Source organism: Cavia porcellus, unplaced genomic scaffold (assembly GCF_034190915.1).
Source record: "Cavia porcellus strain 051 isolate PalLab524CR breed Dunkin Hartley unplaced genomic scaffold, mCavPor4.1 scaffold_8, whole genome shotgun sequence".
NCBI lineage: Eukaryota > Metazoa > Chordata > Mammalia > Rodentia > Caviidae > Cavia > Cavia porcellus.
In genome coordinates, this window is record NW_026947491.1 from 62695163 (window position 1) to 62717092 (window position 21930).

Sequence of the window (21930 nt, forward strand, 5' to 3'; positions counted from 1 at the left end):
CCAGACTACCAAGGGGAAATTGAACTACTGCTCCATAATGGAGGAAGGAAGACTATCTGTGGAATACTGGAACTCCCTGAAGACAATAAGAAGGTCATAGGACTAGAAAGGAAAATTTTTGCTAGTGGGTTACTTGGGGTAATTAGTGAGTCATAGTATTCCCATTTTCACACCTTGATTCTTTTTTTTTTTTTTTTAATTTAAGGAGAAAAAGAAAAAAAGCAGAAAAAGGGTACAAGTAATACAAAATTTAAAAAATAAACAGTAAGAATCACTAGTTAATAGACTACATATTGTCATCTTAGAAATACTTGTTTAAATTACAAAATTAAAGCATATAAAGTGGACTTTCAAACAGTGAGACTGCAAACAGTTTTGTTCAATGATCCAACAAAACTCAGTAATATGGTTCTCTATCTTATACACTTAAACATCTATGCAATTATAACCTTTAGAGTACTGTCTTTTCTTTTCTTTTGTACAATGACAATTACACATTTTGGGTTTTATTACTCCTACAGTTCTTATTATTTTTTTTGAAGAGAGTAAAACCAAATGCGACGTATCAGAACAGTCAGTCAAATCAAAAGGATGGACATAATAGATAATGTAAAAACAAAATACAAGATGATCAACAATGGTTACCATACTGCCTCTTGCTATCTTAAAAAGAATTGCCTATATCATCAGTTATAATAAAATTGAACAAAACAGTAAAGAATAAAACCAAAACATTGGAGACATTACAGGACTTTAAAAGAAGATAATAGTCAACCAGAATGGGTGTCATAATGAATCTTATTGTCTTCACAGTTGTTGCCTATACTTTCGAACTTGGTACTATCAAGCTAAGCAGAATAGGGGAAAATCAGTCAAAACAAGATGGTGAGAGCAATACAGGGTTTCAAATCAAGTTAATAGGTAATCAGAGTAGGTTACTATAATGTATCCTGCTATTTTTTATTTATTTTTTCCTTAATTAAAAAGATAAAAATAAAAAAGTAAATAATTAAAAAAAGGAGATTGAGATAAAAGTGGGCATAACAACAAAACAGCGCAGGTCAAAATATAACCATTTAAGCAAAATAGTGTTTCACCACAATATATCCTGACATAAAAGTAGTAACCATAGTGTCTCTTTCCTTGAAATCTTTGAGTATTATACTGTAGCACCAAACATATCCAGACAATGTAAAACCATTCAAGAGAATGACATTTTACAGGGTATTTAGAACCGATTAACAGAAAATGAACAATGGTTTCTGTATAATCTCCTTGTCTATAAAAGTTTTTGCTTATATTATCACGTATAATAAAATCCAATAAGATACAACCTGTTAAGACTGATGGAGACAGAAGAATAAAAGCTTGATGGGACTTCAAAACAAGATGATACTAAATCAGCACTAGCTATTATGATGTCTTGTTTTCTCCAAAATAGCTGTTCCTACCATCCAATCTTCTCTGCCTCATTTCTGTTGAGCTCTTTTTCTGTTGTTTGTTGTCAGTTTGTCTTTTTCATTTCTTTTTCTGCTCCATTCATTGTGGCCTCTCTGCCACTATTTCTGGAATCTTGATATTTTCCTTTTTTAGAATATCCTGCAGTATTCTCTGTAGAGTTGAACTGGTGGTTGCAAATTCCCCTAATTCCTCTTTATCCTGGAAATACTTTGTTTTTCCATCAATTTGCAGGGACAGTTGTGCAGGATATATCAATCTTGCCCAGAGGTTATTATCTTTCAAAGCTTGAATTATTTCCCCACATGCTCTTTGTGATTTGATGGTTTGTGCCGAGAAGTCTGCCGTAATTCTGATGGGTGTTCCCTTGTAAGTGATCTGTTTCTTGTCTCTGATGGCTTTTAGTATTCTGTTCTTATATTGAATTTCTGGAATTTTGATTATTATATGCCTGGGTGTAGCTCTGTTTGGGCTGTAGGCAGCTGGGGTCCTGTATGCCTCATACATCTGAGTATCTTTACCTTTTGCTAAATTAGGAAAATTCTCTTGATTATTTCTGTGAATAGCTTGTGTAGTCCATTTGTTTGTGTCCCTACTTCTTCTTTTATGTTCTTAATTCTTAAGTTATAGATCCTCTTATCATCGTCTAGCCTTTGTATTATTGCTGTTTGTTTTCTTGTTATTTTTAAGAAGTTTTTCATTTCATGCTCCCACATTATGAATCTGCCCTCCAGTTCAGATAATCTATCCTTAGTTTCTTTCCAGCTGTTATGCCAGCTTTCAATAGAGTTTTTAGTGTCCTGGTAATCTCTTTGAACCTGCTTCACGTATTCTATGTTTTCTCTATTTTCTCCATCAAACAATTCTCCCCTATTTTTCTGTTCTTCCATTCCACCATCTGTTTTTTCTTGGCGGTGCTTAGCATTTCTCTAACTATTCTACTTATATCTTTATTTAGGTCATTAATAACTTCATTTTTGAACTAGTCTATGAGGCTCTCACTTTATGTCTATTGGTGCCGTGTCTGATATTGCATGTTTCTCAGGATTGGAGGCCGAGGACCCTTTCTTGTTGCTTCCTCTTCCCATATTTTTTGTTCCTTCCATACAAGTGTATATAGGAGGCCCAGTTTCTTTCTTTGGTTACAGTTTGTTTGAATTGCACCAGCTCGGTGTTCCTGCCCACTACAGTGTACTAGGGAGACCCAGACCTGGGCAGCCTATGCTTGGCCTGCGCCTCTAGGTCAACCTACTGAAGGCTTTACTGCTAGGGTGCACCTCTAGGCGCTGGGACCTGGTTTGGGCTAGCCTACTGGGTCTGTTTTTTTTCTTATCGGTACCGGGGATCGAACTCACAATTGCTTGCTTGCAAGGCAGGTGCTTATGTTGCTGAGCTAAATCCCCAGCCCCAGCCTACTGGGTCTTAAGTCAGTGGCAACACCCAGGCTAGGCATTCCCCACCAGTCCCGCTTGAGAGGGGAATATGTGACTAAGGACACTGCAGCGCCCTGTTCGGGCTAGTCTGTCTGGTCCCACTATGTCCTTTGGTGCTCCTACTCTATGGAAGGGTCCCCGATCTGCTCACTCACTGCGGGTCAATGCAGGGTTCCCAGCCAGTCCCGCTCTCAACTCCATTCGCCGCTTCCCACTCTCAGAGCTTTTGTGCCTCTCTCCTTGCCGTGCCAATTGGGATGCAGCAGCGGCTGCAGGAAATTCAAATCACGGCTTCAAACGGCTCAGGCTCCAGCTTCTGCTCTGAGACCTTATCTGTTCCGGTTATAGCACCGGGATTGCGTTTCCAGTGGTTTCTCTTAGATTAGTTCGTTCCTGGGTCGGTAGGGTATATCTCCCCTTGCTTAGGATTTCTCGCCCCACACCATTCCTGAATGTTAAGTGGGATATCTCAGAGAGCTTCCATAGCTGCTGCTATCTATCCACCATGTTCTCCCTGGTTGGGCACATCTTGATTCTTGACACTTAAATCGTGGCTATGCATATATTGGGTGCAAATTCAGAGGATACATAACCTTCGGAACCTTGCCCCAGTTCTGTGACATATTGCCATGTAGATGGAGTTGTCATTGCTTCTTGAGAGCTAATTCCACTGTTTTGTCAGTCCAACTGATTCCACATTAGTGAACATGGTGAGACCATTGAATTCTGTGAAAATGAGCCCATTGCATTTCTGTGGCAATAAAGTATGTTCCTTGATCAGAAGCAGTGTTGTGTAGAATACAGTGATAGTGCGTGAAGCACTCTATATGGGTGGTAGTTTGGGCAGAAGCATTATATACAAGGCAGACAAATCCATACCTAAAATAAGTGTCTGTTCCTGTAAGGACAAATATTTCTCCTCTCTATGGTTCCCGACAGGCATGAAGTGAACAGATTTCTTCCTCCATGCCTTTTCATCATGCTGTTTCTAACTTGGAGCCAGCCTGATGTAGGCTGAAACTCCAAAATTAAACTTTTACTCCTTTAAGTTGTATCAGGTATTTTGTCCCAGTATTGTGAAAATAAAACTACAAACCATGAAGAACCATGCAGTTAAAGCAGTCTTGAGCAAGAAAAATAAATCTGGGTATATCACTTCCTGAGCTCAAAGTATGTGACAGAGTGACAGTAATCAAAACAATGTGACATTGATAAGTTACCAAGACCAATGGAACAGAATAAAGAGCCGAGAATTGAGTTTATGATTAGCTCATCTTCACAAAGAAGTTAAATACCCTTAGTGAAAGAATAGTCTGTTAATAAACAATTCTGGGAAATCTGGATAGCCACATGCAAATGAATTAAATTGGACCCTTTTCTTAAACCATAAACAAAAGCCTCAGATTGCTAAACATTCAGGATGTAGCTATAATTCATGTCTCAATGCCAGGTGATTTAAATGTTTTTGCTGGTTTGAACCACTAGTGGTACATGCATGATTGTCCCGTTGGGTGGTGTAGGATGGTCTCATTGGGTGGTACAAGCAGCCCTCTGGGGCAAGTATCACTGAAGCTGGCAGGAGCCCTGAGACTACAAAACAACTATACTTCTTGAGAATGGTCTGGGCAATGATTTTTTTGAATATGACACCAAAAGCATATAGACATAGCAAAAACATAACTAGAATGCATCAGACTCAAACTACTGCATAGCATCAAAAAATTGAAAAAGTACTCTACTGAAAGAACTAACGTTTACAGACCTATATCTGTTATTGGGTTTAATATCAAATATATAAAAAATGTCTTCTAAGAAGACACACAAGTAACCAATCAGTATGTGAAAAGGTGCTCAGAGACACTAATCATGAGAGAAATAACAAGTCAAAACTTCAATGAGATACTGCTTCATACCTGTTAAGCTGCACAGAAATACAAAAACTAGCAGATATTGGCAAATATGTGAAGATAAAGAACCCTTGTACACTGTTGGTGGGAATATAAATTGGTACCACCATTATGGAGTATAGTATGGAAGTTTCTCATAAAATTAAAAATCGAAGTATCAACAATCCCATCACTTCTGAGTATATGTCTAAAGAAGAGAAAATTAGTATCTTAGTATCTATACTCTTACGTTCTTTGCAGCAATATTCTTATTATCCAGTCTATGAAAACAATATCCATCAATGGATAGAGAAAATGTGTTGTGTATAAAATTGAAATATTGTTCAGCTTTAAAAAGGAAATCCTGCCATTTGAGATAACATGGATGAAACTAGGGGATAAGTGAAAGGAGCCAGATACAGAAAAATACTGCATTATGTAACTTAGGTGAAATCTAAATTAGTTGAACTTGCAGTACAGAGTAGATTGGTATTCACCAGGGGTTCATAGGTGGGAGGAATGAGAAATTTTGGTCAAATGAAATAAAATCTCAGTTATGCAGAATGAATAACTTTTGAAGTCTAAGGTACAATCTGGTGATTGTTGTATGCTTGAAATTTTCTGAGAAGGTAGATCTGAAGTGTTCCCATTACTACCCAAACTACAAAACAACAGAAACACAACTTTGAAAGATGATCGATATATGGCAGAATAGTATGAAATGCAGCTTTCAGTGTTTCTAAAGTTTGAGAAAGGCACATTCATTTGTTTATGTATGGCCTATAGCTCCTTTTATATTGCAAAATGAATAATTGGAATAAAAATTGTATTTGACCTTCAAGTCCAGAAGTATTTACTATTTCATCTTTTACAGAAAAAGTTTGCTGACTCTTCATATAGATTATACTTACATCATTAATCTAGATTAATGTAATTATACTTACATAATGTAATGTAATTATACTTACATCATTAATCTAGATTAATGATGTAGATTAATTTTCAAACAAAGAAAATCTGGGCCAGGGGTATAGCTCAGCAGCATAGCACCTGCCTGGCAAGCACAAGATCCTAAGCTGTATTCCCAGTGCCCAAAACAAAACAAAACAAAAACAAACTACCTTTGATAGTTTTCTTGATTTGCAGAATTCTGTACATTGTTTTTAGATATTGCTCCTGCCTCATTCTGGCTCTCTCTTCCCATTTGGGACCCCACTTACCTTTGTGAAGCTATAGTTGTCAAACTATGTACTTATTAAAATAATCTTTGACCTCCCTCCTCTCTGCCTTCCATTCACATTAACTATAAATTGAAGTTCTAAATATAAATTCTAACATGCCAGGGAATTATATAATTCTGTGATGTTCCAATCCATTCTTCATCTCTTGTAGAAATTATTCCATACAATAGTGTGATTTTTAAAAATAGGAAATACATTGTTCTTTTACTAAATCCAGAATTCTTACCCTTGGTGTTTATTTGATTATTAGAATGTGAGAAAAGATTTTTTAAGACCTGGGACCTTTTTCTTTTCTCAGTGTATTATCAGATTGGTACTCACAAAAATGTCATGAATACGTATTTGATGAATAGCTATTGATGAATAAAAATTAAATACCTAGCAGTTCATATTTGTGGCATTAAAAATTAAGACCCTATTAAAGGATAAACAAGAGTTACCTTTTCATAGCAATTTTTTTTTTTTTTTGTCTTTTTTGTTTTTATCGGTACCAGGGATTGAACTCACGACTGCCTGCTTGCGAGGCAGGCGCTTATGCCGCTGAGCTAAATCCCCAGCCCCTTCATAGCAAATTTTAATATCATTTTGTGAATGTTTTTCTTGGAAGCTCTAAGGCTTCTCTTTAATTCCTGTAAACTACATTATTGATATGTTCATGTTTTTTATTTGTACTTCCTGTGTGTCTTTGCCATGACTGATAATATGAATATGCAAAGGAGTTATCTTTGACGTGTTTTCTTTCATCACTTTTTTTTTTTCGGTACCAAGGATTGAACTCACGACTGCCTGCTTGCAAGGCAGGCGCTTATGCTACTGAGCTAAATCCCCAGCCCCTCATCACTTTTACCGTCTTTGCACAAAAGTCTATCAGAATGGTTAAACTCAAATGATTGTCATAGGTACTAACTAGAGGATATATATTCTTGATTCCTGGTAGTTTGTCTCTCTGATGTCAACTGCCATTTCTTAGTTGAGTTCTTAGTTTCAGGGTAAATTTTGGCAGTCTAGTTTTTGTTTCAGTCATAGACTTGGTGAAAGATTTTTGAAAACAAATGATATAAAATATTTTGTTTCCAAAATATGGATATTATCTTTTTCAGGAAGCTCATAAGATGGTGAGAGAAGCAAATGTCAAGCAGGCAACTGCAGAAAAACAGCTGAAAGAAGCACAAGGAAAAGTAAGTTTTTTACAGCTTAACAATAAAACAAATAAGTTAAAGATCATTGTGTTAAAGATACTTCAGTATCTATTGTTCTAGTTGTGACAGTAGTGCTTTTTTTTTGGCTTGGAAGCTACAGAAAAATATAAAGAAAATAGCTACTATCACAACTAATATAAAACAACAGTGAACATTGGTATTCATTTATATTAGAGCCAAATAATTTAAAGCCTTCTAAATCACACTTTCTAAAGAATTATAGAATCATTTTAAAGTTAATACTTATTTTCTTATTTCACTGAAAAAAATGCATAAGTGTTAGCATTTTTTACTGTTTTAGTGTGCTATAACATTATAAGTTGTATTTTGATGATTAATTAAAAATTTTATTTCACATCATGACTAGTAGCTGAATCTGAAACACGTGGAAACATCACAATAGTTGGATGTATTTTCTTTGTATCAGTGTACAGGAGATTTAAATGAAACCCACCTTTGACTGTGTTTTGCTCAAATCACAAACATAGTTGGATCTGTCATAAAACTATTTAGTGTGTTTGACTATAATGATTTCTTTTCAAGATTGATGTACTTCAAGCTGAAGTAGCTGCATTGAAGACCCTTGTATTGTCCAGTTCACCGACGTCACCTACTCAAGAGCCTCTGCCAGGTGGAAAGACACCTTTTAAAAGGGGGCATACAAGAAATAAAAGTACAAGCAGTGCTATGGGTGGCAGTCATCAGGACCTCAGTGTGATACAGCCTATTGTAAAAGACTGCAAAGAGGTAACTCGTCAAGGACTGTCCCCTCTGACTCTGTTGGTACTTGTTAATTCTCATCACTGACGTGTCAGTTATTTTTGCCAGCAAAATTTTTAATGCAAAATGTGCAGTATTAAGATGGGGGAGGCTTTATCTAGAGCTGGCTGCTTTCAGGGATTCTTCACTTCCGTTTCTACCTGCCTGCCCTTGGAGTACCTGCTGGAAACCTGGTAAGTTTTTTAATCTCTATTTTTTATTTAGGAAACAAACTGTCATATCTTATATAAAGGACAGTGATGGCTTTAATGACTTGGTTAGTCCAAATGTATAATTGTTACAGTGAGGTAATATAATATGAATATAAGAAATATATAAAGATGATTATTATTTTTTTAATTTTTAAATTTATTTTATTTTATTTTTTATTTTATTTTATCGGTACCAGGGATTGAACTCACGACCGCCTGCTTGCAAGGCAGGTGCTTATGCCACTGAGCTAATCCCCAGACCCTGATTTTTATTATTAAAATAAGGTGATTTTTATTAAAGATTAGTATATTTTTATTTAAATTCTGAGAGATGTAGAATTTTATATTGATAAGGAAGTCCTAACATTAATTCAGATAAGCAACAGAAATGGAAGTGATAGCCTTATCATTTTAAAAGGCAAAGATAACCGAGATATTTTGTGTTTTGAATGTCTAGAGTACAAATGTAACTATAAAATAGCTTAAATTTTGTCATTGCACATGATGAGGTAGCATTTCCAATGTAGCTGATTAGTAATTCATGGAGCACCACTCCCCCATTTTTTCTCCAAAGCAATATTTACATCGTTAAAGACCATCATTAATCTTGAAGAAGGTATATGTATTTATCCAATAATATATTTGTACTTATTCAATAATATGTTATTAAATATTAATAATATATTTTTGAATGAAATCTAGGAATTTATTATCTTTTATGGAGTTATTAATACATTTTAGAAATTTGTAACTTGATTCTTTTTTCCCCTTTCTCTACTTTCCCTTTAACCCTTCTTCCCCTCCTTATTTACAAAAGTTTCCATTTGTTTCTTCTTTTCTTATCATATTTTTTCTTTTCCCTTCCTTCTTTCCCTTCTCCCCTTCTACCTACTCTTCCCATTTGAACATTTCCTTCCTATTTCACAATATCTATTATACATTTGGTTCTTGTTTATGCTTTTGGCTTCTCACAACAGAGGAATGATATGGTATTTACACATGTGTGTCCAAGTTACATCACTGAAGAGAATGGCTTCAGGGTGTATCTATTTAGCTAGAAATGTCTCAAACTGATTCTTCTTTGTGGCAGAATACTACTCATTGTATAAAAAATCCACATCTTCTGTGTCCATTCATCAGTTGATGAGTATTTGGGCTGTTTTTAAGATTTAGCTATCACAAAATTGTGCTGCTATAAACAGGTGTGTGCATATAGTGCTGTGGTATGATGCTTTTAATTCTTTTGGGAAGACATCAAGAAAGGGAATAAAATAGCTGGTTCTAAAGGAACCTCTAGTTTTTGAGGAATCTCCATACTTATTTGCATAGTGATTGTACCAGTCTACACTCCCACTAATCCTAGAGAAGGGTTCCTTTTTCCCCATAGTCCCTCCAGCATTTGTTTGGTTAATTTGATACTAGCCCTTCTTTCTGGAGTGAGATGAAATCTGTGTTTTAATTTGCATCTCTTGAATGACCAGTTATGTTGAACATAATTGTTTGGCATTTGTACTTCCTCATCTGAGAAGTGTCTGTTCATTTCAGATGCTCATTTTTTGACTGAGTCTTTAAATTTGGAGTATCTGACTTTTTGGGTTCTTTATATATTTGAGGTATCAGTCTAGATATTAGCATCAGGAACAACTGGCAAAAATTTTTTCCCATTCTGTGGGTTGTTCTTTTCACTCTGTGGATGATTTATTTTGCTGTGAGACCTAAGCTTTACAACTGTGATGTGATTCCAGTTGTGATTCTTTGTATTTTCTGTGCTATCCAGATTTTGTTCATAAAGTCTTTACCTACAATAGTGTCTTCAAGAATTCTACCTACTGTTTCTTCCAGCAGACTATTTCTGTTTTCTGTTTTAATAAATTAGATATTTTATCTATCAACTTTAGTATATGATCAGAGATAATGGGTCTAGGTTTAATCTTAGGGGGGGGAAAGCCAGTTTTTTCTAGCACCGTTTATTAAAGAAGCTGTCTTCCAGTGAAGGTGTTTGGCACCTTTATCAAAGATAAGGTGGCTAAGTATGTTCGGAATTGTTTTTACTTGTCTAATCTGTCCTTGGGTTGTTTTTTTTTTTTTCAACCACAGTAGCTTTATAATATAATTTCAAGTCAGGGACTGTGATGCCTCCTATTTTGTCTTTGTTGCCCAGGATTGCCTTTGCTATTCTAGATCTCTTCTGGTTCCAAATGAATTTTAGGATTGTTTTCTCTAATTTTGTAAGATATGCTGTTGGAATTTTGATCAAAATTACATTAAATCTGTATAACAATTATGGAATTATGGCCATTTTCACTATTTTTTTTTCTTCCTACCCAAGAGCAAGGGATATGTTTCCATTTTTTGATGTCCTCTTTAATGTTCTTTTTCAGAATACTGTAGTTCTCAGTGTACAGGTCTTTTGTGTCCTTCGTTAGATTGGTTCCTAGGTATTTCTTTTTTTTTTGTCTTTTTCATTTTTATCGGTACCAGGATGACTGCCTGCTTGCAAGGCAGGTGCTTATGCCACTGAGCTAAATCCCCAGCCCCGGTATTTCATTTTTAAAATGCTATTGTGAAAGGTGTTGTTTCCCTAATTTCTCTCTCCAGTAAGTTTGTTATTACAGGAAGACTTGATTTTTGAGTGTTGACTTCGTATCTAGCTATGCTACTGAAGTTGGTTATTAAATCTACAAGTTTTTTGGTGAAGTTTCTGAAGTCTAGTAGAGTATCATGTCATTTGCAAATAATGATAATTTAACTTCTTTTCCAATCCTGATTTATTTTTCTTGTCTTATTTCTGTGGCTATTTCCAGAACTATATTGAATGAGAGTAATCATAATGGACATCCTTGTCTTGTTTATAATTTTAGAGTGAAAAACTTTTAGTTTTTGTCCATTTAGTATGATGTCTACTGGTTTATCATAGATGACTTTCCTCAGATTGAGATAAAGATCATTTATTCCAGTATTCTCTAGAGTTTTTATCACGATTGGGTGTTGGATTTGTCAAATCCTTTTTCTGCATCTTTTGAAATGATCATATGGTTTTTTCCTTGGCTCTGTTAATATAGTGTATTATATGTATTGATTTGCGTATGTTGAACCATCTCACGTAGTCATGGTATATAATCTTACTGATTTGCTGTATTCTTTTTTGCTAGTATCTTATTGAGGATATTTATTAAGTATTTTAATTGTATTGCATTTTAGTTAATAATAAAGGTGCTAATTAGAGAGAAGTTCCATACTTAGTAAAATCTGTAACATAGCTAAAATTCACATTAATTTCTGTTAAATATTTAAGAAAATTTTAAAAACGTTTTGATTTTTTTGAGTAACATTTTTAATTGCTTATTAAACTTGTAGTTTTGCTACAGTGTCTCAGTAGGTATGTAAGTTTATATTTTTTCCCTGTTGTTTAAACTTAAAAATTTATGTTTTCTTATGGAACCTTGTAAATTCATATCTGTGTTTTGAAATTCTTTAAGATATTTATAGGAAGCCTGTAACTTCTAAAAATTTTTGCTGTCTAGGTATATCAAGATTCTGAGGTTTTATAATGTCAAAAATTTTTATTATTAGATTATATAAATTATAATTAGATTATAAAATATTTTATTATTTATTTTTATTAGACTAGTAAATATAAAAATTTGACATTCGTAATTCTTAGAACAATTGTAACAGCCTGAAAGAAAACAAAGTATTTCTCTTTTTTTAGAAAACATGATGGGACTCTCAATCATGATATTAGCTACATATCTTCTGTAAGCATTTAAAATACATGCATGCATGCAGACACAATTACGCAGTGCAAAGCTTTGGGACCAAGCCATATAAAATTGAATTTGTACTTTTTTTGCTGTGTAACTTTGGGCAAGTTACTGTCTCTTAAGTCCTCACTTCCTCTAATATCTGTGTCACACAGCTCTGAGAATTAAATGTTTCTAAAGTGGTTATTATAGGTTTTGCAAGAGTCAGCTTTTAAGAAGTGGTTCAAATTACTGCTTTTAAACTAGAGTCTTTCTTTAGAATTCCGGTTTTTTGCTTTGGGATTTATGCCCATTTTCTCAGTAAACTTTAAAGAGAAAAGGAGTTTGAAAATGCTGCTATTTATCTGCTAATATTCTTTATCCTTTTGCCTTTAGCTTTGATTCAAGGATTTTATGAATTGGGATGAGAAAATTCACATTGAGATTGCCGTTATACACCTTAAAGTCTGTAGGAAAGCGGCTACACTCAGCCTCTTGTTACTTTCATGTAAATTACATGCACCTTTGACTGACCTAGCCCAGTAGGAGCCACAGGCTGCAGTCAGTGTGTTGTTCATAGGGTACCCATTAAGTGCTGCATGAAGAAAGAGCTTTCTGTGTTTGGTTGGGTAATGTGGGTGCAGCTTTGTAATCCACCAGATGGTATGGTGCTAATGAGGGAATCTAAGGGTCTCTAGGAAAGAATGATTGGGAAATATTTATCATAGGGAAAAGGAAAAGTAGGAACCATTAGACGAATGCGAATGTCAGCCATGGATGTGTTACTAGTAATTCAGATGGTAAATATCTGACATGAAAGTACCAGAAGTATAATGGCCAATTTAATAGATTATACTGTGCCTCATTTTGTTTTTTTGTTTATACAATAAACATTTTGAAAGTTCTTTTAGGACTGCCATGAGATAATGGCACAATTAGTGTCATTTTAACCCCAAACTAGATTTTACAATTTAGTCTGTTTATTTAAGAACTTAATCAGCTTGGTTCCAGATTGCTTTTTGGTTATATTTAGAGTCGACCTTGCCAGTTTTCATATTTAGAACAATGTGTACCTGTCTTAAGAGTAGCTCCATCATTAATTTTGGGAGGTGTGGGTGAGGAAATGGTAGTGTTATTTGACATCATAGTGGATACATTGAAAAGGACCGGACATGTTTTAGAAGAAGAATTGCTGTCATGTTATAATTAGGAACAATTCAATTAATTATTTTAAATGAAGAGCATTACCTTTTAGTAGTGTTTAAATTAAATTTGGTTTTATAAAGTGGTTTTATGTTTGTTCTTTTTAAAACTTTTTTTGTTTTCATGTTTTCTTTTGTTTGTTAGGCTGATTTATCCCTGTATAATGAATTCAGATCTTGGAAGGATGAGCCCACAATGGACAGAACATGTCCTTTTTTAGACAAAATCTATCAAGAAGATATCTTTCCATGTTTAACATTCTCAAAAAGCGAGGTAAATTTTTTTCATTTTAGTAAGAATGCAATACAGTTTTTCTGTACCTTTTTAAATCATGTTAGGAATTTTAATAACTCTTACATAAAATACATTATTATAAAATGTCATGTTTTTGCTATTTTCTCCATTTTATATTGGAATTGTAATTTCTGACATTTAGTTTTCAAATGGCTTTTCTTACCTGCGCGCAGGCTCGTTCACATTGAAATGTATATTGCATTGGAGTGAAGTATAAATAACATACGGGGAGCGGACAAGGTCTTAAGACTCACAGTCCTAGGTTCAGTGTAAGCAAAGTTCTTAAGGTGTTTGTTGATTTATCTATACATAATGGAAAACCATATTTAGTTTCTTCATCTTTAAAACAGGAATAGGAATGCCTTCTTTGCTTATGTCACAGGGTTTTTAAAAGGAAAAGTGAAGTAGATTAGATACAAAAACTTTAAGAATACAAGGCATTATACAAATGTTAACTCACCTAGTTTGTCCTTACGTGTGAAAGGTTTATCTTTATATATCCTGTTAATTAATGTTTAAGAAATTTAATCCTAAGAATCTCATTAAATCTTTTGACGATTTAGTTATAATATTACTTTTAAGGATGACTGAACATGAGTATAATACTTTTAATGTAGATGTATGTTGTTTATGGTGGCTCTGTAGTTGCTTTCTGGTAGGCCAGTCTTAATCTTACCAGACTGGAGTAGTTTGCCTTTCTTATCTGCTATTTATCAAAAGTTACTCTGGAAACCTAATATTTTATAACTTACTTATTTTTGTAGATTTTCGTACACATAAAAATAAAATATATAGCTATACTTAGTATTTATTACATAATTTATCAAAATAAAGCATTAGGATATTTATTTTGAGGTGGTATTTCAGTTAATGTTAACTGTGGGTAAGGAATAGACAGAGACCTGAATTAATACCTTTAGCTGTCTTGTAGTTAATGGGAAAAGTTACTTCACTATAACTGAACTGCCTTTCATAACAGTGTTTGAATTATGAAAGATATCAAGCTTATGTGATTCTTTTCATTGGCTAAGGTTGAGTTAATGAAACTTTAGTGAGAATAATTTATGAAATTAGTTTACTTATTGAATACAGTTCTGATCTTTTTCTGCAAACATAGTGATCTAATACTTTTCTTTTTTAAGTTGGCTTCTGCTGTTCTGGAGGCTGTGGAAAATAATACTCTAAGCATTGAACCAGTGGGATTACAACCTATTCGATTTGTTAAAGCTTCTGCAGTTGAATGTGGTGGACCAAAGTAGGTTTTCATTTCTGTGGCTTCTGGAAAATGAGACTTGAAATTTTTTATGTTGCAGTTTTTTAGTGATTTTTAATTTTTTATTTTTTTGGTACCGGAGATCAAACTCACAACTGCATGCATGCAAGGCAGGCACTTACGCCACTAAATCCCTGGCCCCTTTTTTTGGTTTTAAATGTGTTTTAATTTCTTCTCTGATTTCTGTTTAGCCTCTGTGCAGCCCAAAGACAAATCCCTGGATTGTGTGGGTTGTAGCATTTCAAATTTAACAAAGAAAAAAGCCTTTAAAAAATATATATATATGAATTATATATATAGGTATGTTATATATGAATATTATATATGAATGATTGGGATCCAGGTGGGCTAAATATTAGAGACATCACAGAATTTTTGTTTGTATTACGTATGTGTATAACTGTGTGTACTGTACTGGGTATCTATAAAGTACTGAGGGTTGCCATAAAAAGTAGTTTGGGGAGATACTGAGTTAGGCCAAATCTTATTGACAAAAGTCTTGATTAATCTTTACCTTTTATATAATTATTATACAGGATTCTGTCTTTGGTAAATAATCAGTCCTGTCTTTTAAATGTGATAGGTATTTGAGAATATAAATCTCAAATTGAGAGCGCTGTATTTCATTGCAGGGCAGGTTTTTTCATCCTGTTTTATAAGGAAGAAAGACTAAAATGAATAGTATCTACAGCCTTGGGCCAAGAAAATGTTTTTCCTAAAACCAGAGAATAATTATGTCTTGGCTTCTGTTTAAATAAATGACTTTGCAAGCTTTTTAGGAGTTATATAGTGATTAAGAAGCAGATCAGTAAAGGGATTGGAAAGACTGAGAAAGCTCATAGAAAACCATTGATTACTGTCAGGGTTATTTTGAAATCAAAAAAAGACAAGACTGGTTGAGATTAACTAATAAGTCTTTGTTAAAGCATGTAGTAGAAATACTACAGTTCTGTTTCTCACAATTTACATACATTCCTAGTAAGATAACAGGAATTGATATTAAGGAAGGGATTTACGTTCCTAATTAAGGAAGGGATTTACATTCTTAAATTCTACACCCAAGTATTTTTATTTCAGTTCTTCAGCCCCAAAATGGAGAATCAGATGTATTAGTAGAAATTTTTATACTTTTAGTGGTATGTCATACTGTATTTTAAAGTAACATATGACAGTTTTTACTGTAAAACTAAAATTTTTTTGTTGCAACGTATATCACACTACTCATAACCAAATATTAAATGATGACAAATGGGGTATCAGTGGAAGTAGATTTACTTTAGTGAAATAATTATATCACACAGGCTAGATTTAGAGACTACCACTAGTTTAAGGATGTTGTGATTGGGTTTGAAGCCAGAATCCAAGCTAATGTAGCACATGTTATGTAGGAAAAAACTATAGAAACTGTCTTTTTAAAAAATGAAATGTAAAGTATGGCCCTGGCCAAGGCTCATGAGGATTAGGTTATGAAGCTGATGACTAAATAAATGGCTCAGAACTATAGGAATTTTGAAGACAGGACCGTTCCATTTGTGACCAAGGACTCTTCTAGGAAGGATAGAGAGACTTGATCTGAGTTTTTGAAGTGTAGGTGGAATTTAGATAAAGTTCAGTTGGGCCAGATGTGGATTCTCATGCCTGTAATCACAGCTCTTGGGAGACTGTGACAGGAGTGTCACAAATTTGAACAGTCTGGAAATTTTAAACTGGATATGGTGGCCCACACCTGTAATCCCAGCAGTGAGGAGGCCAAGGTAGGAGGAGTGCCATGAATTACAGGCCAGCCTTGGCTACAGGGCCAGGCTGAAGTACAAAATGACAGTCTCAAAAAACAGAAAAAAAATCCAAAAAAACCCCAACTGGATACTTCACTGAGATCTTGTCTCAAAAAAAAAAAAAAAAAAAAAAAAAAAAAGGCCTGGGGGTGTAGCTCAGTGGAGAGCATCTCTGGGTTCAATTCCCAATACACAAAAAACAAACAAAAGAAAAACAAGTGCTACAACTGAAGGCCTAGAAATAGGGAAGCAAAATGTGTTCAGAGGCTGGTGAATGTATGGAAAAAAGGAGGATATGACAATCTCAAGAAAGAATAATTAGAGCTGGGGATTTAGCTCGGTGGCATAAGCGCCTCCCTAGAAAGTGCAAGATCATGGGTTTGATCCCTGGTACCAAAAAAAAAAAAAAAAAAAAAGTAATTAGGTTAGGCTATGGACTGTGTAAAAGAAAGGTGTTAAAGGTAGATAGCTGGAATAATGATTTGAAGTAACTTTGGAAATTATTCAGAAAAGCTGTGGTGATAGAAAGATTAGGGATCTATATTTAGACATGTTAACACCCTTACATGAAAACGGCAAAGATTTAAAAGTTGAGACTAGAGTTAAAAGATACACTAAGATGTTATAACATGTAAAAAGAAATTGGAGCAAAATATTGGAGTGAAGTCAGAAGATAGCATTAAATCCTGACTCAAAACAAAATTGACTGTGACTTGTTTCCACATGGTTTTACAAATGAGGTCACTTAAGAAACACTGTTAGTATTTTAAAAGTTGGTACTTAAAGCTACTTTAGCAGAGCCCTTTCAGAATTAGAAAAGATACTAAATGCACAAGTACATTTGTTTCTAGAAGAATAACAAGTTATTTTTTATCAGTTTAATGCTGCTTTTTCCTCTTGAGTAAATTATACTTTTGGAAATCTTAAGGACTTCCAAAAATTAAACCTTAGTTTATTCTCCCCAACCCAAGTTAGTTCTTGTAGCTATTGTTACAAATAAAGCAATAAAGGAATAATGCTAGTGAAGGAATAATGAGTCAGAATCTCTTTGAAAAGGTAAGAATCAGTTTGTAATTTGCAAATTAATCAAATCATACTCCACAAGCTTTCTTAATATGTTGATACATATTTCTTGTAAGTATAGATTAAATTTGATGTTCATATAATCTCATTGTATAATTTTAAATGTCATATAAAGTGGCACTAGCCACTCTGTTGTATGTAGAACTGCACTGTTTTCTTTGATAAACAGTGGTAGTTGTATCCAGTCAAATTCCAAGCTTACGATAATGATAGCCAGAATGTTGCAAGGCCAGCCTGATAGACAAGCCAGCTTTATCTCACAGAGCAGTAGAGTGGCAGGTGGCTCATCCGTTAATTAACAGTTGCCAAATGTCTTCTGTGTCCAGGCATGTGTTTGATGGTAAGCATTTTAAGATGTGTAAGGTAGTCTTTGTTCTTAAGAGGCTTACAAGCTGATCCCAGCCAGAAAGCCCTCATACCAAATTTTAGATTCTGTGATATACAAATAGAAAGAATGGTATGAAATGTAGAGTACTCTTTATATAAAGTATTGGGATCAGTGTGTTTATAAAAAAGATGGCTTATTTTTTTGTATTTTCCCCATTAAGTGCATGTAAACCAAGCAAAAAAAGGTACTGCATCTGGAAGGCATTACTCTGTAGCTGTCAAAAACAGATTTTGAGACTTGAATAGTCATTATTAGGTTCTTTTCTCCTGAGAAGTTAAAGGTCCTGTGGAAAGTTGAGTGCTCTCCTGCACTGATTACTCCTGTGTAACTTGTTGTTTGATAGCACATGTATGGAAAACATCTAGTTTCTATGTTAGAACCATAGTTAGTGTTTGGTATTATGTAAATCCTGTGGCGGGGGCACTTTACCTTCTCATCACTGTAGTAAAGCATCCAAAACAGTGCCTGGTTCCTACTGGGTTCTCCAATATTTGTTCTTTCTGAATGAATAGACATCTTGCATAGAGGATAGGGGCATAATGCCTTTAATTTTTAAAAACTGAAATTTAACATTATTTTACAGAAAATGTGCCCTCACTGGCCAGAGTAAGTCCTGTAAACACAGAATTAAACTAGGGGACTCAAGCAACTATTATTATATTTCTCCTTTTTGCAGATATAGGGTAAGTGATTTACCTTGAGTTTTAATAAAGGTTGCTTTGATACAAGACATTCAACTGTCATGACATTTTTACTTTTGTTCTAGATCACATCTGTGTGTAATTTTTTTACATATATTCGATATATTCAGCAAGGACTTGTGAAACAGCAGGATGGTAAGTGTTTCATTCATTATAAATATTTATATGAAAATGTAGCAAAAAGTATAAGGACAAATAACACAAATAAACTTTATTGTTGCTACATTTTACTGAATATCTTTTACAGTTCTAATCAAATATGTGATGACTTGGGAATAGATAACCCCGTATTTTAAAGAGAAAAATCAGTGAAAACAATGATACAGAATTTCACAGCAAGATAACAGATTAACAGTTGCTCAGATTACAAGATACAGGCATGAAAAATTGATCAAGCAGTATAAGCACAAACCATTCTCAATGAACGAATAAAAATTAGTAGTATAATTATCTTAGCTATCTCATGTATGTATGTATTATTCCCCCCCCCTTCTTTTTTCCTTTCCCCTATCCCAGCTGTTCCTTTTGAGCAGTTTCTTCCCATTTCACAATATCTGTTGTATATTTTGTACTAGGGCAACAATACAATGTTTGCATATACGGGTTTGATTTATTTTAGTTATGAGTATGATCTCAAATTAAATCTATTTACCTATAAGAGCCTTGAATTTATTCCTTTTTATAGCTGAATAGTACTCCATTATATATGAATAGCATATCTTTTTTTATCCATTCCTTGGTTGATGGGCATTTAGGTTGTTTCCAAGATTTAACTTTTATAAATTATGCTGCTATAAGCATAATAACTTCTTAAAATGTAGAAATATCACAGTGAAACGCTTTATACAGTTGATACACATTAATAAAAACTAATGCATGTCAATTTTTTGCTTCATTTTATTTTTTTTGAATTTAAACAGGATTACTTTTAACTTGGATATATGCTAAACCAAATGGTAAATGTTAGGAGAATACAAAGATTACTGAATTTATTCTTTATGAAGTGAAAATGAACTAGTTCTAGAAATGGTCAGATTTATCTTAATTGATAAAAACCATGGGCAAACTAATACTTTTTCTTGTATACTCTTTCACATGTGAATTAATAAAGCAATTTCATGAAATAATTAAATCCACAGAAATGTGCAGATGATATATGTAGCCAAGCCAATCATACAAATGTATTAGTATTTTTAGTATAGACTTCCATGATCGCTGGTTTTATAACCCAGTGTCTTTAATATCAAGAATAAAAATTGATGTGACCTGACAGCTCCAAAGCAGCATTTCTTGAATATGAGTAATTGCTATAAAACTGAAATAGCAGAGTCTAGATTAGGAATAAGTTTGTGCCAGTTTTGTAGTTGAAGTTATGAAAAATTTTCTTGTTTATATTTTTTAGGCACTGAAAATATTTTTGTACTTAAAAGCTAGTAAATACCTACTACTTTTCAGTTACATAAATTAGTAATTCTCAATTCAAGGTCAGAAATTAGATTAACCTTTTTCAAGCTCTGGTGTGTTTTTTAAAAAAGTAATTTATTTGGAAATTCCATATAATTGAATTTAAAACAAGAAGAGAGGTAAAACCTAACTTAATTATTGGTGAGTTTCAAAAATCTATATGACATAAAAGTTGTGTTTAAGCTTTCTAATACTTTCATAACTTGAAATTGAAATCTTTTTGATCACCTGTTGTTGGTAGATAATACAATTTAAACTGGAAAATGTGATGTGTGCTGTTAAAGTGTCAAGCATATTTTTCTCCTTGTTAAAAGATCTGCAAGGACATCTGAAGGACAGTTTAGTAAAATAGTAAAGAAGGTGATATGAATGATGGTGATAAAAGTGGCAATGTCTCTGATTCCTGGCACTCTTGATCTTTATGTATTTGGTACATACTATATACTGTGTGGGTTTATAGTAAACAAGTATTTTAAAATCTGTGTCTGATGGCAAAAAAGAATTGAGGACAATTAAATGTAAGGCAGAGTTCCTGACTTTGCTATAGCCTAATCCAGAAAAATAAGAAACTTCTTCATTGTTGACATGGTGCCAGAAGTGGAAAATTTTGTACTTGACCTCATGTGATAAGTTGCAGTTTTGTGATGAGTTATAGTCAGAACACACACACTCTAAAAATATTCAGGTACAAGAGGTGATCAAAATATATAGTGAGAGAGGGGAGGAGCCACCTGGTTGAGAACCACTAATCAATCCAGTATGATCACAGAACTTACTAAAGGATAGATACAGAACATCCTTTACAGTTATTTTTATTTGTAATTTGAGCCATACACAAAACCTTTCTGTATTATTACAAAGAATGTTATTGAGTTTTCTGGATTATCTTTTTGTTTTTTCTTATTTTACTTTCTATTAGTGAGTAAAATGACCAAATAATAATGTACTAGCTCAAGAATCATTTTCTGGACAATAACTTGAATAATGGAACATTGAATATACTCACTTATGAATGGAGCAACATTGGCATTTACTTTGAACAATGAAATGTCTACTTTTCGTTGGGCTACTGTAATAGTCTTTTATGTATCTAACAAATAATTGTGACAAAACTAATGAATATTGCTTATTTATCAATGAAAACTAGGATGCACACAAGTAATAGAAAAGTTTGTGTGAAATATTTTGAAGGGTTGTTTAGGCATTAGCACAGTTAGGAAATACTTGATTTGGCATTTCAGCTAATCCATAAATTTCAGTGAAACATTAAAAGTAGTTAAGATGATAAGTTATGATTTACATGTTTCTTTTTTATGTGTAGTCGATCAGATGTTTTGGGAAGTTATGCAGTTGAGAAAAGAGATGTCACTGGCAAAGCTGGGTTATTTCAAAGAAGAGCTCTGATGTACTGCGTGGGACCATACACAAACCTTCCTGAACAACTGGAAAATGGCTGAATATTTTTATTGTTACTCAATATTTATTTCCAAGAAGTGGGTCCAAGACTTTTCCCTCCTTTTGCAAATTATACTGAGAAGTACTGTGATTTCTTTTCAACTGACCTATGCTGTGTTTTCTTAGTCTTTAGTTCAATACACTGTAATATGAAGAATTACAGGTGTACTAGTAATTATAATTTATAGATGCAAAACCCCCTAAATAAATAAATAAATTAAATAAATGTATGTATGTATGTTACACTGAATGTTTTTCTCTTCTAGTTCAAATATGGCCTCTTAGAGTCAGCAGGATATATTAGGTAGTTTTTACACATACAGCAACTGAAAGGCAAGGAAGAAAATTATTAATGGACAAGAC

At 33.6% G+C, this 21930-nt stretch overlaps 1 protein-coding gene across 5 annotated transcripts in view; it reads left to right on the forward strand.

Moving 5' to 3' along the window:
• Window positions 1–21810, forward strand: part of Rab3ip (RAB3A interacting protein) — a 66402-nt gene extending 44592 nt beyond the window's left edge. For 4 of the 5 annotated variants that reach the window (XM_063255126.1, XM_063255130.1, XM_063255127.1 and 1 more), the window contains 7 exons: window positions 7119–7196; window positions 7761–7964; window positions 13279–13407; window positions 14571–14683; window positions 18531–18630; window positions 18714–18783; window positions 21434–21810. In XM_063255126.1, coding sequence (XP_063111196.1) covers window positions 7119–7196; window positions 7761–7964; window positions 13279–13407; window positions 14571–14683; window positions 18531–18630; window positions 18714–18783; window positions 21434–21516 — 777 coding nt within the window. In that variant the 3' untranslated portion in view covers window positions 21517–21810. The remainder of the gene's footprint in view (window positions 1–7118; window positions 7197–7760; window positions 7965–13278; window positions 13408–14570; window positions 14684–18530; window positions 18631–18713; window positions 18784–21433) is intronic. The other variant, XM_063255129.1, reaches the window with a different exon arrangement.
• Window positions 21811–21930: the final 120 nt, after the last annotated feature.